The sequence below is a fragment of the Charadrius vociferus genome, unplaced genomic scaffold (genome assembly GCF_000708025.1).
Source record: "Charadrius vociferus isolate BGI_N301 unplaced genomic scaffold, ASM70802v2 scaffold272, whole genome shotgun sequence".
NCBI classification, from domain to species: domain Eukaryota; kingdom Metazoa; phylum Chordata; class Aves; order Charadriiformes; family Charadriidae; genus Charadrius; species Charadrius vociferus.
In genome coordinates this window covers 2,233,186-2,246,122 of record NW_009647421.1, presented here as the reverse complement: position 1 = coordinate 2,246,122, position 12,937 = coordinate 2,233,186, and the positions used below count along the sequence as shown (strand labels likewise).

The 12,937-nt window shown below is 39.0% G+C and overlaps 1 protein-coding gene across 1 annotated transcript in view; it reads right to left on the bottom strand.

The window, feature by feature from the left end:
- The window catches only part of MAN2A1 (mannosidase, alpha, class 2A, member 1), a 219,436-nt gene that overhangs the window by 22,327 nt on the left and 184,172 nt on the right, over window positions 1-12,937 (bottom strand). The window contains exons 16-18 of the mRNA XM_009880484.1: window positions 10,014-10,128; window positions 4,701-4,834; window positions 3,085-3,226 (exon numbers count right to left, since the gene is read on the bottom strand). Coding sequence (XP_009878786.1) covers window positions 3,085-3,226; window positions 4,701-4,834; window positions 10,014-10,128 — 391 coding nt within the window. The remainder of the gene's footprint in view (window positions 1-3,084; window positions 3,227-4,700; window positions 4,835-10,013; window positions 10,129-12,937) is intronic.

The following is a 12,937-nucleotide window of genomic DNA, read 5'->3' as shown; positions in this document are numbered from 1 at the left end:
TCTAACTATCTCTTAACCTTGAGTGACTACATAATAGTTCGCCAAAGACTGACATGGTTAAGAAATTAATGCCATGACCAGGTATGGAATACACCTTTTGCTCTTTTATTTAACTGGAGTAGGGGGAAAGCCTCTAATGTCCTCTGACTGGGTTGAAACCAATGCTTATAGAAAGCCAGTTTCTCCCTGATACTTAACTGCAATATGTCAAATAGTGCTAGCCTTCACTTCCCTAACTTGAAGGCAGAGAGTGGGTTTTTTTTGTGAACTTAGATATGCATATTCTGTGGTGCAGACACTAGGACTGTTAAAGAACAAATACAGACACGACTACAAGGTAACAGAGCCTCCACACGCTAATTTAGTCTCCAATACCTACATAACAAGTGCCTACAAACGTTTGGTGGTATCAAGTTAATTCACAAGACCAGGCGCAAAGGAAGGCATGAAAAAACGTGTTTTGGGTCCTGTATCAGGTAGTCTTGGAATGAGGCTGATATTTTCCACTATGGGTTTATTAAAGCATCGGTCTATAGACCAGTGTTAACTTTTTGCCTTGAAATGAATTAGCTTTGCTAATAATGCCATCAATCCAGTAGAGTATTCACCTTTTGAGACATTAATATGACATTTTTCTGAAAAGAATCATAGAATCATAGAATGGTTTAGGTTGGAAAGGACCATGAAGATCATCGAGTTCGAACTCCCCTGCCTTAGGCAGGGACACCTCCCACTAGACCAGGTTGCCCAAGGCCATGTCCAGCCTGGCCTTGAACACCTCCAGGGATGGGGCCTCAACAACCTCTCTGGGCAACCTGTTCCAGTGCCTTACCACCCCTAAAGTGAAAAACTTCTTCCTAATGTTTAATCTAAACCTGCCCTCTTCCAGTTTAAAGCCATTCCCCCTCGTCCTATCACTACATACCCTAGTAAAAAGTCCTTCCCCAGCTCTGTTGTAGGCCCCCTTTAGGTACTGGAAGAAACTGGGAAGTAGGTTTTGGCATAGCTTCTGATGGGTTTTTTTTCTTCTAAGTATTCATTCTGGTGTTTTTCAAAACCATGTAAATTCAAACTCACAATGTATTACAGCAAGGAATCATACATCTTAAATTATGAACTATGTACCTTATTTTGCCAACTACTTGCTAGCTTTATTTCATAGAATCATAAAATGATTTGGCCTGGAAGGGACCTTAAAGATGACCTAGTTCCAACCCCACTGCCATGGGCAGGGATACCTTGCACTAGACCAGGTTGCTCAAAGCAGCCTGGCCTTGAACAGTTCCAGGGAGGGAGAATCCACAACTTCCCTGGGCTACCTGTTCCAGGCCCTCACCACCCTCAGAGTAAAGAATTTCCTCCTAATATCTATTCTAACTCTACCCTCTTTCAGTTTAAAGCCACGAGCCCTTGTCTTACTGCAACAGGCCCCTGTAAAAGTCCCTCTCCAGCTTTCTCATAGCCCCCTCCCAACTTTAGGTACTGGAAGGCTACTACCAGGTCTTCCCGGAGCCTTCTCTTCTCCAGGCTGAACAACCCCCACTCTCTCAGCCTGTCTTCACAGCAGAGGTGCTCCAGCCCTTAGATAATCTTCGTGGCCCTCCTCTGGATCCGTTCCAACAGCTGTACGACATTTATGTTGGGGACACCACAGCTGGATCCACTACTCCAGGTGGGGTCTCATGAGAGTAGGGCAGAGGGGCAGAATCACCTCACTCAACCTGCTGGTCTTGCTTCTTTTGATGCAGCCCAGGATACGGTTGGCCTTCTGGGCTGCGAGCACACATTATTGGCTCTGTTGAGCTTCTCATCCACCAACATCCCCAAGTCTTTCTCCTCAGGGCTGCTCTCCATCCATTCTCCACCTAGCCTATATTTATGCTTGGGATTGCCCCAGCCCATGTGCAGGACCTTGCACTTGGCCTTGTTGAACTTCATGAGTTTTGCACAGGCTCACCTCTCCAGACTGTCCAGGTTCCCCTGGATGGCGTCCCTTTCCTCCAGTGTGTCAACCACACCACACAGCTTGGTGTCGTTGGCAAACTTGCTGAGCGTGCACTCAATCCCACTGTCCATGCCCCCCACAAAGATGTCAAACAGCACTGGTATCAATACCAATGCTTGATGAATGCCACCTGTCACTCGTCTTTCACTTGGATATTGAACCGTTGACTGCAACTCTTTAAGCGCAACCAGCCAGACAATTCCTATTCCATTGAGCGGTCCATCCATCAAATCCATGTCTCTCCAATTTAGAGACAAGGATGCAATGTGGGACAGCGTCAAATGCATTGACAAATGTTTGTCAAACGCATTTATTTTAATGCCTCGTCATTCTGGTAGCAGTATAGACTGAACAACTGACCTTTGTTTCCACCCCTCCAAGGTCATTTATCATCACCCTCTCTGCTGTGAGGGACAGGTTGCATCCCTTTTGGAATTCTTAATATGAATTGATTTTTCTTGTCAACATATTCATCAGCTCTTTCAAAGTACTCCATTAAATTTGTGAGGTATGATTTTGCTTCAGAAGAAGTACGTTTATTCTTACCCAGCGTCATTTTTATCCTTTATTTCACTATTTCCAGTCTTCAAAAACACTGCTAATGTTTTCTTTGACAGGGATGTTAGGCTATATTGCATATACCTTAAGACTAGCGCTTTCTACCCTAAAGCAAACAAACAAACCAAAAAACATGATCAGCATCATATTGTCCCTCTTAAGCCTTCTGCTACCAGAGCACAAAAGAGAACAAACCCCTTAGTTTTGCTGTTTCGTCCTTGAGTTCCCTCAGCGTTCTTGGGTGAAAAATACCTAGTTATGACAATTTATTGCTCATTTTGTCTTTTTTGTAATCTCTTTCCTCTGTCTCTAGTCTGAGACAGATCTTCCATTGAAGATGACAGGATCTCATGTGGGAACAACCTCTACATCGTTCCTTAAAGACATATTCTAAAACTTGTCAGATTTGGAGAAATGTATCTCCTTTCTTCAAATGCTAGTAGGTATGGTAATCTCTGAACAAATTATTTCAGACAATCATGAAGGACAAGCCTTTATAATATCTATCATCTTATACTTACCATTTTTCAAGCTTGCAACACCTAGAGATTGAGCTGAATGAAGTGTCAAACGAACGCCAACATCTTGGATATAAGCCATTGTAGTCATAGGATAGATATTTGCTTGAAGAGGTAATTTGCTCATTGTCAGCCTGGGCTGGATCTGCAGTATGAACATGAACTTCAATGAAATACATTCTTTTTATACATTTATATTTCAAAGACCTTTTCAGACATTTACCCCATGTGCTTCAGAACCGCAACTGGCACCAAAGCATTCACTAGACTGTATTATTTAGCTTTTTTGGAGATTTGTGGCTAAAATTACCATTTTGGAAATGATAACTTCAATGTACTTTTAGATCAAAAACTATTTAAAAAAACTTGAAAGATTCATCAAGGGAACCTACAAAAAAAGCAATAATCACAGTTATAGAATGAGAGAAAAAACTTCCTCCTCTAGAGAGCAAGCAGAGAATAGATTCAAGGTAGCAGAAAATGAATTGTAGGTTTATAATGGAAACTTATTAAAGTGCTAGTGGAATTCTTGAATGGTACATGACAAATGAGTAGTAGTACTAAAATTATTTTCATGTTTAAATATTCACTTTACTGTCTCCAGCAAAACGCAGTACTACACATTAACTGGAAAAACAGTAGTCCTTTACCCAGCACGTATGGTTTTTGATATATTTGCAAAATTATTTTTAGCAAGGAAGAAAGGTAAGGTTCAGCCTGGAGAAGAGAAGGCTCCAGGGAGATCTTATTGCGGCCTTCCAGCACCTAAAGGGGGCCTACAAGAGAGCTGGGGAAGGACTCTAGGGCATGTAGTGATAGGATGAGCGGGAATGGCTATAAACTGGAAGAGGGCAGGTTTAAATTAAACATTAGGAAGAAATTTTTCACTATGAGGGTGGTGAGGCACTGGAACAGGTTGCCCAGAGAGGTTGTTGAGGCCCCATCCCTGGAGGTGTTCATGGCCAGGCTGGATGTGGCCTTGGGCAACCTGGTCTAGTGGGAGGTGTCCCTGTCTATGGCAGGAGGGTTCGAATTCGATGATCTTCATGGTCCTTTCCAACCTAAACCATTCTATGATTCTATGAAAATTTTCTTTCTTTTGTGTTTGCTGCAGAGTCCAAGTTAAGAAAATAGTCACACTATATTTTATCAGATGGATTACCAATAGAACAAGTTATTACACTCCAAAAGTACATCACTTATTTCCACCACAGCAGCAAACAGTTGTTCTCTAGGTCCGAGTTCCTGGACCTTATGCACCTTTAGTATTGTGCAACCCAAAGGGCTTTAATTAAATAGACAAAGCAGAGGGGAAAGAAGGCATGCAGATATACAAGCAACTACATGGTGGCTTGTCATAACTCGCTGTATTACAATTTCTATGTTAAAAAGGACATAAAGGAATATTTAACAAACTGAAAAGAAAACAGTTGCTATGTCATCTGGTCTAAATCAAATTTTATAATGGATACATTATTAAAGATTTTCTCCTTTTAAATGATTAGTGGAGTTTAACATCAGAGTTTGATTAATGTGACTCTAAACTCTTTACAATCAGGAGCATTAAGATAGTCCAAAACTGACACCCTAGGCTTTTGTAATTAATAGACAATAATTACCTGATATCCATTAAGATCAGTATAGAATCTGTTTTGACTGTTTATGTCAGATGAAATTCTCATTGCAAGCTCACGATTATATTCTCCTCTAATATCCACAATATTGGAAACTTCAAGAGACTGGCCTTCCAGACCTATATGAAAAAGATGCATTTTAAATTTTTAAAAGTGATTGCCACATATACAAGAATGACTATCCTCCCAGAACACAGTGATCTATCCAGTTTTTGCTTGCTGGTTTTCCTTTTCTGTTATACCTAACCAGATATTTGAAGCCAGTTCAGTTATGTACCATATGATATAGCAGTACTTCTAATGCAGTACTCATTGAGCAGACAGTCTGAAAACTTCACTGAAGTCAAACAGAAGCAATTCATGGTAAGAAACAATATGGGATCTGGTAAATCAGAAGGAAACAGCAAACAGCTGTTAAGTGCCGTCATTAGCAGCAGGTAATATGCTGGAGCAAGACCTAGCCATTTACTTCTCTCCTTGACTCTTACGTAGCTGTTGCCATCCACAAACAAGAACGAAGTTCCAGCTTCTTGACAGCAACTGTTCCACTAAGCAGGCAACTCGTCTACTGTTTTAATCAGAACAGAGGCAATCTTCCTTCAGGACAGTGAATTAAGAAACCAAACGCTGGTATGACCCCAACCAGGACACAAGTCTTTGCTGACAGGTCAAAGATGCCTATTTATTAAAAGAAGGATTAAGTATCTGAAAATGCAGACAGATGTTCAGTGAGACTTTCTTCTACAGTGTCTCACACTGAAAATTAAATACCTTTAATAAGAACCCAACCTTTTCAAATAGTTCAAGATACAGTTTGGATGGAATCATACCTTCATTCAGCATGACCACTTCTACGTAGTCAACAATTGTGAAAAGAATTCCACCCAGCAGAACAGAGATATGAAATATCTCTTTGTAGTGAGATGAAATTACATTGTGCTTTTCTGACAGATTGTAGACAGAAGATGGTAGAAAGTGAGGGACTGATTAACCAACTTAGTAACAGTCCTTTAAAACTTGAAGACAGTATTTAAAAATCTTAGATACTTAATACTTTTTTTTTTCCCCCAACATTTCACTGTATGTCAACTCACAAGGCCCACAGGCATGCTCATCAGTTTAGGCTCCTGAACTGTAGAATCTTTTGCAGAAGGACAAAATGCATTTGAATAAAATTCCTAGACTATTAAGCACCCAGACAGAGGTTAGCACAACCTCTTTTTCTTTCTACACATACAGGTTTCAAATTTTTTTTTAGCAGTTCTGTTTGAGAGCATGTTGAGTAGTTTCCTTAAGAAGGTCTTTACTTTGTCAAATTCTAAAACAAACACTCTGAACCTTTACACAATGGAATGCTGAAAGTGTCCACCTGCTTCAATTTTTATGCTATTATTTAGTATGTAAAATGCATACTAAGTATATAGTGATTTTTGTCACCCAAATGAAGAGGATGTCAAGCTCTGTATTTGTTTCCTCATCTTTTTCAAAATCTGAACGCCACCTGCAGCAGTACCAGCACCTGCTAAAATGTTAACATTTACCAGTGGCTATTATACTACAGTGCTAAATGAAAAAAACTCCCTTCAGGTAATTACTTGTATTTTCTCAGACACAGTCAGGAAAAAGTGGATCTATACACTCCACTTCTGACGCTCTTAGTCATAGATTTTCTGACTATTCTAAAGTAGGACTGTTAAAGCACGAGTACATTGAACAAGGGAACAATATTTCAATTTACAATTTTAAAATGACCAGACCATGAATTACTCTCAGCTCTTTTCTACTGCATAATTTGAGTTAATAAAAAAATAAAATTATGACGATAATGGAACATAAGCAGCTTCTGACACAAAAGCAAGCTGATATCAAAAACAGATGCCAATGGCAGCAGAAAAATTTAAAAATCACTCATTGGTCAACTACTGAACAGAGTTGTCAAGTCAGAGTGTTTTCTGCTCAAAATTAACAGAATTCTAAAGTCAAAAGTGGAAAACGCAGTGTTTCACCAAAATTGCTGAAGAAGCTGTAGGACTCGGAAGTACTGTCTAACAGTTGGATTAGCCATGTGACCAGGCTTTCTATCCCCTGGCAAGCAGGTAGATTGCAACAGGAGTATCAGGTCTTTATTTAAAAACAAAATGTACATATACACATACACATTTATTTCTCTCCACATGCTTTGTTACTGTTCATATCTAGTAAGACTTCAAGATACCTTTTTTAATAGAAGTAATCCTATACAAATAACCTCCCTTACAAAGCCCAGGAAAGAGACCTTAGCAAAACAATGATGCAAAATCAGCCATTTTTAAACTTTGAAAAAGGCCATTCCATATGAAGAAATTAAAATAAAAACACATCATAAAAGTAAACAGAGAAAATATATAAAATAATGGAATCATTTTTCCTTGTAAAAGCTGGGAACATGGTACAGGACTTCACCACGATGACTGTATAGGTAATGGCGTAAGTATTGAAATAGTGTGATGAATTAAAAATTTTACCCAAAAAAGAAAAAAGCCCTATATAGTGCACTCAAAATGAAAGGTAAACTTAGGTGTTAGCTACTGGCAACAAGTGATTTTCACTGACAACTCATGTTCTTTGAGCTGTGAAATGGAAGTATAATACTTCTGGTAGGCACTTACTAACAAATTAAAGAAAAGGGAGTATTACAAAAAAATCCTTTGTAAAAAAATAACCAACCTCACCCTAAACAGACTTTTCAGGCTTTTTCCCGGCTTTTTCCCTCCCCTTCACTACAATAAACATCCTCTTTATGTAAGTTCCCTCCTTGCTAATAAGTTTAATTTACTGAAACCCACAAAGAAGAGTAGTTTTCTTTTCACATTTTTGGCAACCTAGTACTTCTTGACCTCAAGGTACCCTTTTTTTCATCTAAGCTGCTCTACATATTGGTCACATAAAATAAAAAAAAAAAATGACCTTGAATAGAGCTCAGAGGGTTGTGGTTAGTGGTGCAGAGTCTAGTTGGAAGTCAGTGACGAGTGGTGTCCCTCAGGGGTCAGTACTGTTCAATATATTAATCAATGATCTGAATGAAGGGATAGAGTGTACCATCAGCAAGTTTGCTGATGACACAAAACTGGGAGGAGTGGCTGACACGCCAGAAGGCTGTGCCGCCATACAGCGAGACCTGGACAGGCTGGAGAGTTGGGCAGAGAGAAACCTGATGAAATTCAACAAGGGCAAGTGTAGGGTACTGCATCTAGGGAGGAATAACCCCATGCATCAGTACAGGTTGGGGGCTGACCTCCTGGAGAGCAACTCCGTGGAAAGGGACCTGGGAGTCCTGGTGGACAACAGGGTGACCATGAGCCAGCAATGTGCCCTGGCGGCCAAGAAGGGCAATGGCATCCTGGGGTGCATCAAGAAGAGTGTGGCCAGCAGGTCGAGGGAGGTCATCCTCCCCCTCTACTCTGCCCTGGTGAGGCCTCATCTGGAGTACTGTGTCCAGTTCTGGGCTCCCCAGTTCAAGAAGGACAGGGAAGGGAGGATGCCAGGGGGGTGGGAAAAGTCTTTTTTCAGTGGTGCCCAGTGATAGGAGAGGGGTAACGGGCACAAGCTTGAACATAGGAAGTTCCATCTTAACATGAGGAGGAACTTCTTTACTTTGAGGGTAGTGGAGCACTGGAACAGGCTGCCCAGAGAGGTTGTGGAGTCTCCCACTCTGGAGACACTGAAAACCCGCCTGGACGCTGTCCTGTGCAACCTGCTGTAGGTGACCCGGCTCTGGCAGGGGGGTTGGACTAGATGATCTCCAGACATCCCTTCCAACCCTAACCATTCTGTGATTCTGTGATTCTGTGATAAACATATTTCCTCAGGATCTTCAACAACAAATTACTACACAACATCTTGGTTTGTTTTCATAAGGAATGTGTTCTAGAATTACTGTATCACACGATCTGGCAACTGAACTCTGATCAGTATATGGCATATGGGTAAACCCCAGCAACTTCAAAGTATACACTTATGTCATAAAAAAATGACATATCTAAATCAATTTTAGTTGTAAAGAGAAATATATTACAAATGAAAAAAAAAAAAAAAACCAACCCAAACAGATCAGTTCTACATGACTATAAAGTAGGTAATGCTGGCAATAGCATTTTTGAAACCTAAAAGGACTAAGGAAAAGGACAAGGCAGACTTTCAAAGTACTTATAGCCCCATTACTTGTTTTTGAAGGTGTTTAGAAAAATAACAAAATATGACAAATAAGATTTTAAAACCCATGCAGACAATTTGGACACGTACAGTAAAAGTAATGCTAATACAAAACATGTTTAAGTTCCTTCAAGTGTTGAAATACTAGCCAATGCTCCTGTATTTCAAATAAATTCCAGCAGAGTAAATACAAATGGATGAACAACTGAAAACATATGTTTCCTACTTCAATTACAAGAAGATACACTTTAGCATTTTAAATCAAGTTTCTACAGGATAACAGGTTTATACAATTTCACCATGGTTTCCTCCCTCTTTTAGATTTTTCACTGGCCAATTTAATCATCAAGTTTGGAAGGGTACAGAGTTTCCAGAGTTACTGTTTTCCTAGAATTTTCTTGGAAATCAATAGATGAACAGTAGGGGGAAAAAAAAAAAAAGAAAGCTTTACTGAAAGAAAAGCAAGCAAAACTGATATGAAGTTATGTCCTAAGAGTCAATAAGCCAGTGTTCAGTGCTGGTGCCTCTCAACAAAACACAGTCGATTCTGTCACAAGCTCTTCCAAGCAGATAAATGACATACAGACAAAGCTCACAGGTAACTAAAGCATGCCTAGACTTGTGAAGTAAACCAGACTTCACTATTAGTGCTGCTAACAAATAACACTACATTCTTTGCAACTTTAGAAAAGATATTGTTGTACCTCCATCAATAAGTTTGAAGGTATGAAAAAACTACATTTTTCATCACTTCCAAGATATTTCAATTTTTTTTTTCTCATTGTCATAATTTATAGCTACCCACAGTATTCTGATTACCCAGTAAAGTTCGTGACCCCCTTGTAGATAATTTGTAGTATAGAATTTCCTAATACTGAGAGGTATCTCTAACAAATGTGGTAAGTTTAAGCACACTAGCTTAACGACTAGCATGATGTTCAGAAAGGGATAATGGTGCACTGGACCCAGTAAAGACTTCAGTCTGACAAATTCTGCACCAGTTCAGAAGTGCATTTAAACATTAAAAAGATGTTTAGGGTCCAAAAAGGATCCAAGACTGTAGTGATGAAAAATAACTGCTGAGAGAGACAGGATTTCACAACTCACCTGGAACTTTATACAGTCGCATGGTATGAGTCACATGGTGGAAAAAACATACAACTTCTGAGAAAATCTTTCCATGAGCAACTCTTATGATAGGTGGATCTGTAAAAATATAAGGCTACAAAAAGAAAATAGAAAGTTAGAATAACTCTTTGAACTACGAAAGCTTTTCATAAATGTACTGTCAATAAATCAAAGTATTTAATACATATTAAATAGTCTTTTTAATTTTTTAAACTGCTCTATATCTAAGTCTAGTCTAAAAACTGGGAACTAAAAATTACTCCTAATCTGAAATTCAGCAACTTCCCTTCAGAGCCTCACTTTTCCTTTAGCTAAAATTAGGATAATCCTCATGACGTATCTCACAGGTATTTCATAAGCAGTAATGGATACAAGGCCTACAGATAAACACAGTAATGTATTAATATTGCAAACATACGGATTGAGCTTTTTTGCTAGCAAACTATAGTAATCAAATACTGTAGTTTCATAATCTGTGGCAGATGATTTAACTGTTTTGATTCCTTAAAGTTTACTATATCAGTGGTACACACTGCATGAGGAAAGCTGCCTCTACACTTTCTTGTGGATCAGCTTGCATATCCTTTTGAAAGTGAAAGAGGAAGTTTTGTTTTCATCAAAACCAGCTACAGCTGCCAGAGTAGCCCCTGGAACACAGAGCATAGCTGGGAACCATTGAGAAACCTCAAGAAGGACATTAGGTTCTTTTTAATGTCTGTCAAAGACTATCAGAAATTTAGTATATTCACAGTCAAACCAAAGAGATGAAGAAGAATTATTTTTCCATGTAGTCACAGTATTTTGAGTCTCGACTAAGCAAATGATGACTTTTTTTTTTTTAAACAGTTGATTCCAAACTGAACTGTATACACTATACAGAAATAAATGGATGGCTACCAAGGTAAAAATGGGATAAATATTAAGCACGTACAAAGCCAAAAATGAAAATACAACACATGCAGCTACTACTATAGGGCAAAAGCAAAAAAGATATCACTCAAAAACCAACAAAATACTTGAAAAACGTGTTATTCAGAAGGATCTAGGCACAAAGATGGTGGCTGTCCTCCTCCTGTATGTACCAATGTCATAAGAAGAACAGAGCATGCTCTTTCTTCTCAAGCAAAGAAACCAAAGATCAAATGTATCTTGAGGAAGAAAGGAAATCAAGATTACATACATACAGACAAATCATGTCAGAGAACAAGTACAGGTACTATCATCCAGTCATCTTCTCTGAGCATATACTATATGCATATGCACAGAGATGATTTCAAGAAGTATTGTATAAAACAAGAAACAGACTTTCAAAGACAAAAAGCCTGCCTTTCTATTTACATATTTATTCTTAAAGCTTCAGCCAGAACACTGTTAAATAAAAGCTTTGCCAGAGCTCCAAGAGGCAACTCTGCAGCTATCCGCTACAGGAATACTTTGTACAGGAGTTTGGTAGAGGAATCATAGTTGCTTACACTTTACCAAAGTGGGTTATTTTAGGGAGAGAGGGATTTTTCTACTGATCATCTTACAGCAACATTGTATCCAGTTAATCAGTACAAAAACTCAAATGAGGAAACAGTCTTTTGGACTTCGTAACAGCTGAGATACTTCCAAGGGGTCCCATCTTGTCAGTAAGACAGAAAAGTGCTATCTGTTATGCCAAATCAATTTGCTAGCTGAGAAATACAGGAATATGGTATTAGGAGGGCATGGAAGTGAGGTGAACGAATATGCTGGGATAAAGGAAATTTGAAGACCAGATCTCAGGTTAGAATTTGAGCTGGCTTTTGAGTTCTCTTATTTCCATGAAAAACTGCCTACATCAGTAAATGTAGACTGAATCATCCCCATGCTTCTGGCAGAAGAAATCGCTCTCTATCTGTTTCTCTATCACACATAGGTAGAAAAGACAAGCTCATTTAACCTGTGACTGCATACTCTTAGAAGTATATGTTTAGATTAAAATCCCACAGAGGAACTGCTTTATTGACAGGAAAGTGGAATAATCAAACCCTTCAAAATCCTACCTGCAGGGTAGAGCAACATGAAGATCCCCATGTTAGCAATGAAGGACTGAAACAGCAGATAAAGGAACTCCTAGAAAATGAACTGAGAGACCTGAGGTCTTCAGGCCAAGCAAATATCCTCACCAATTATTACGCAAGAGAATACTACTTGCATGAACAGCAGCCTGCCAAATACATTCTGTTAGCAAAGTAACACCTATCTTACAGGCTTATTTCTGTTGTTTCTAAGAACATCTCTCAGTAAGTCTTTCACTGGAGCTACCCAGGACCAAACCAGCAAAATGGAAAGATGCTGGATGAGTGACAAAGGAATGCAAAAGGCTGTGCACTTATTAAAAAAAGAAAAAATTACCTGAAGTATTTCTTTTTTAAAACAAAAAGTAAAAAAATACCTGGAGGAACTCAGTTCCAGTGAGCTTGTTAGTACAAAACACAACAGTGACATTGACAACAACTACCAAAATATGTTGTTCACATATCAGTAGAAAGCTGAAATGAGATGTATTTAACAGCTCTCAGATTTTGGGATATTGCCACAAACACTAAGTTCACACACCAGAGTCTCCAAGCTGTGCATGTAGCCAGGTCAGCTCCCCAGCTGAAGATAAAGGCAACCATAATTACCATTCTGAACTATATGGAAAGATGAGGTGACAGAAAAGAAAAGGAATTAAGTGTCATTTTGCAATATTGTCTGAAACAAATGATCTATTTTTTTTAAATCATAATTTGTGATTCCACTAGGATATGCATTGAGAGAAATGTATCAAACCAGTTTGCAAACCACTAATTCAGACACAGTGCAAGGAAAAGATAGAATAGAGGAAGGAGAGTTACAAAGGCAGGTGGTATTATGTGGTTTTGGGGTTAGCCAAG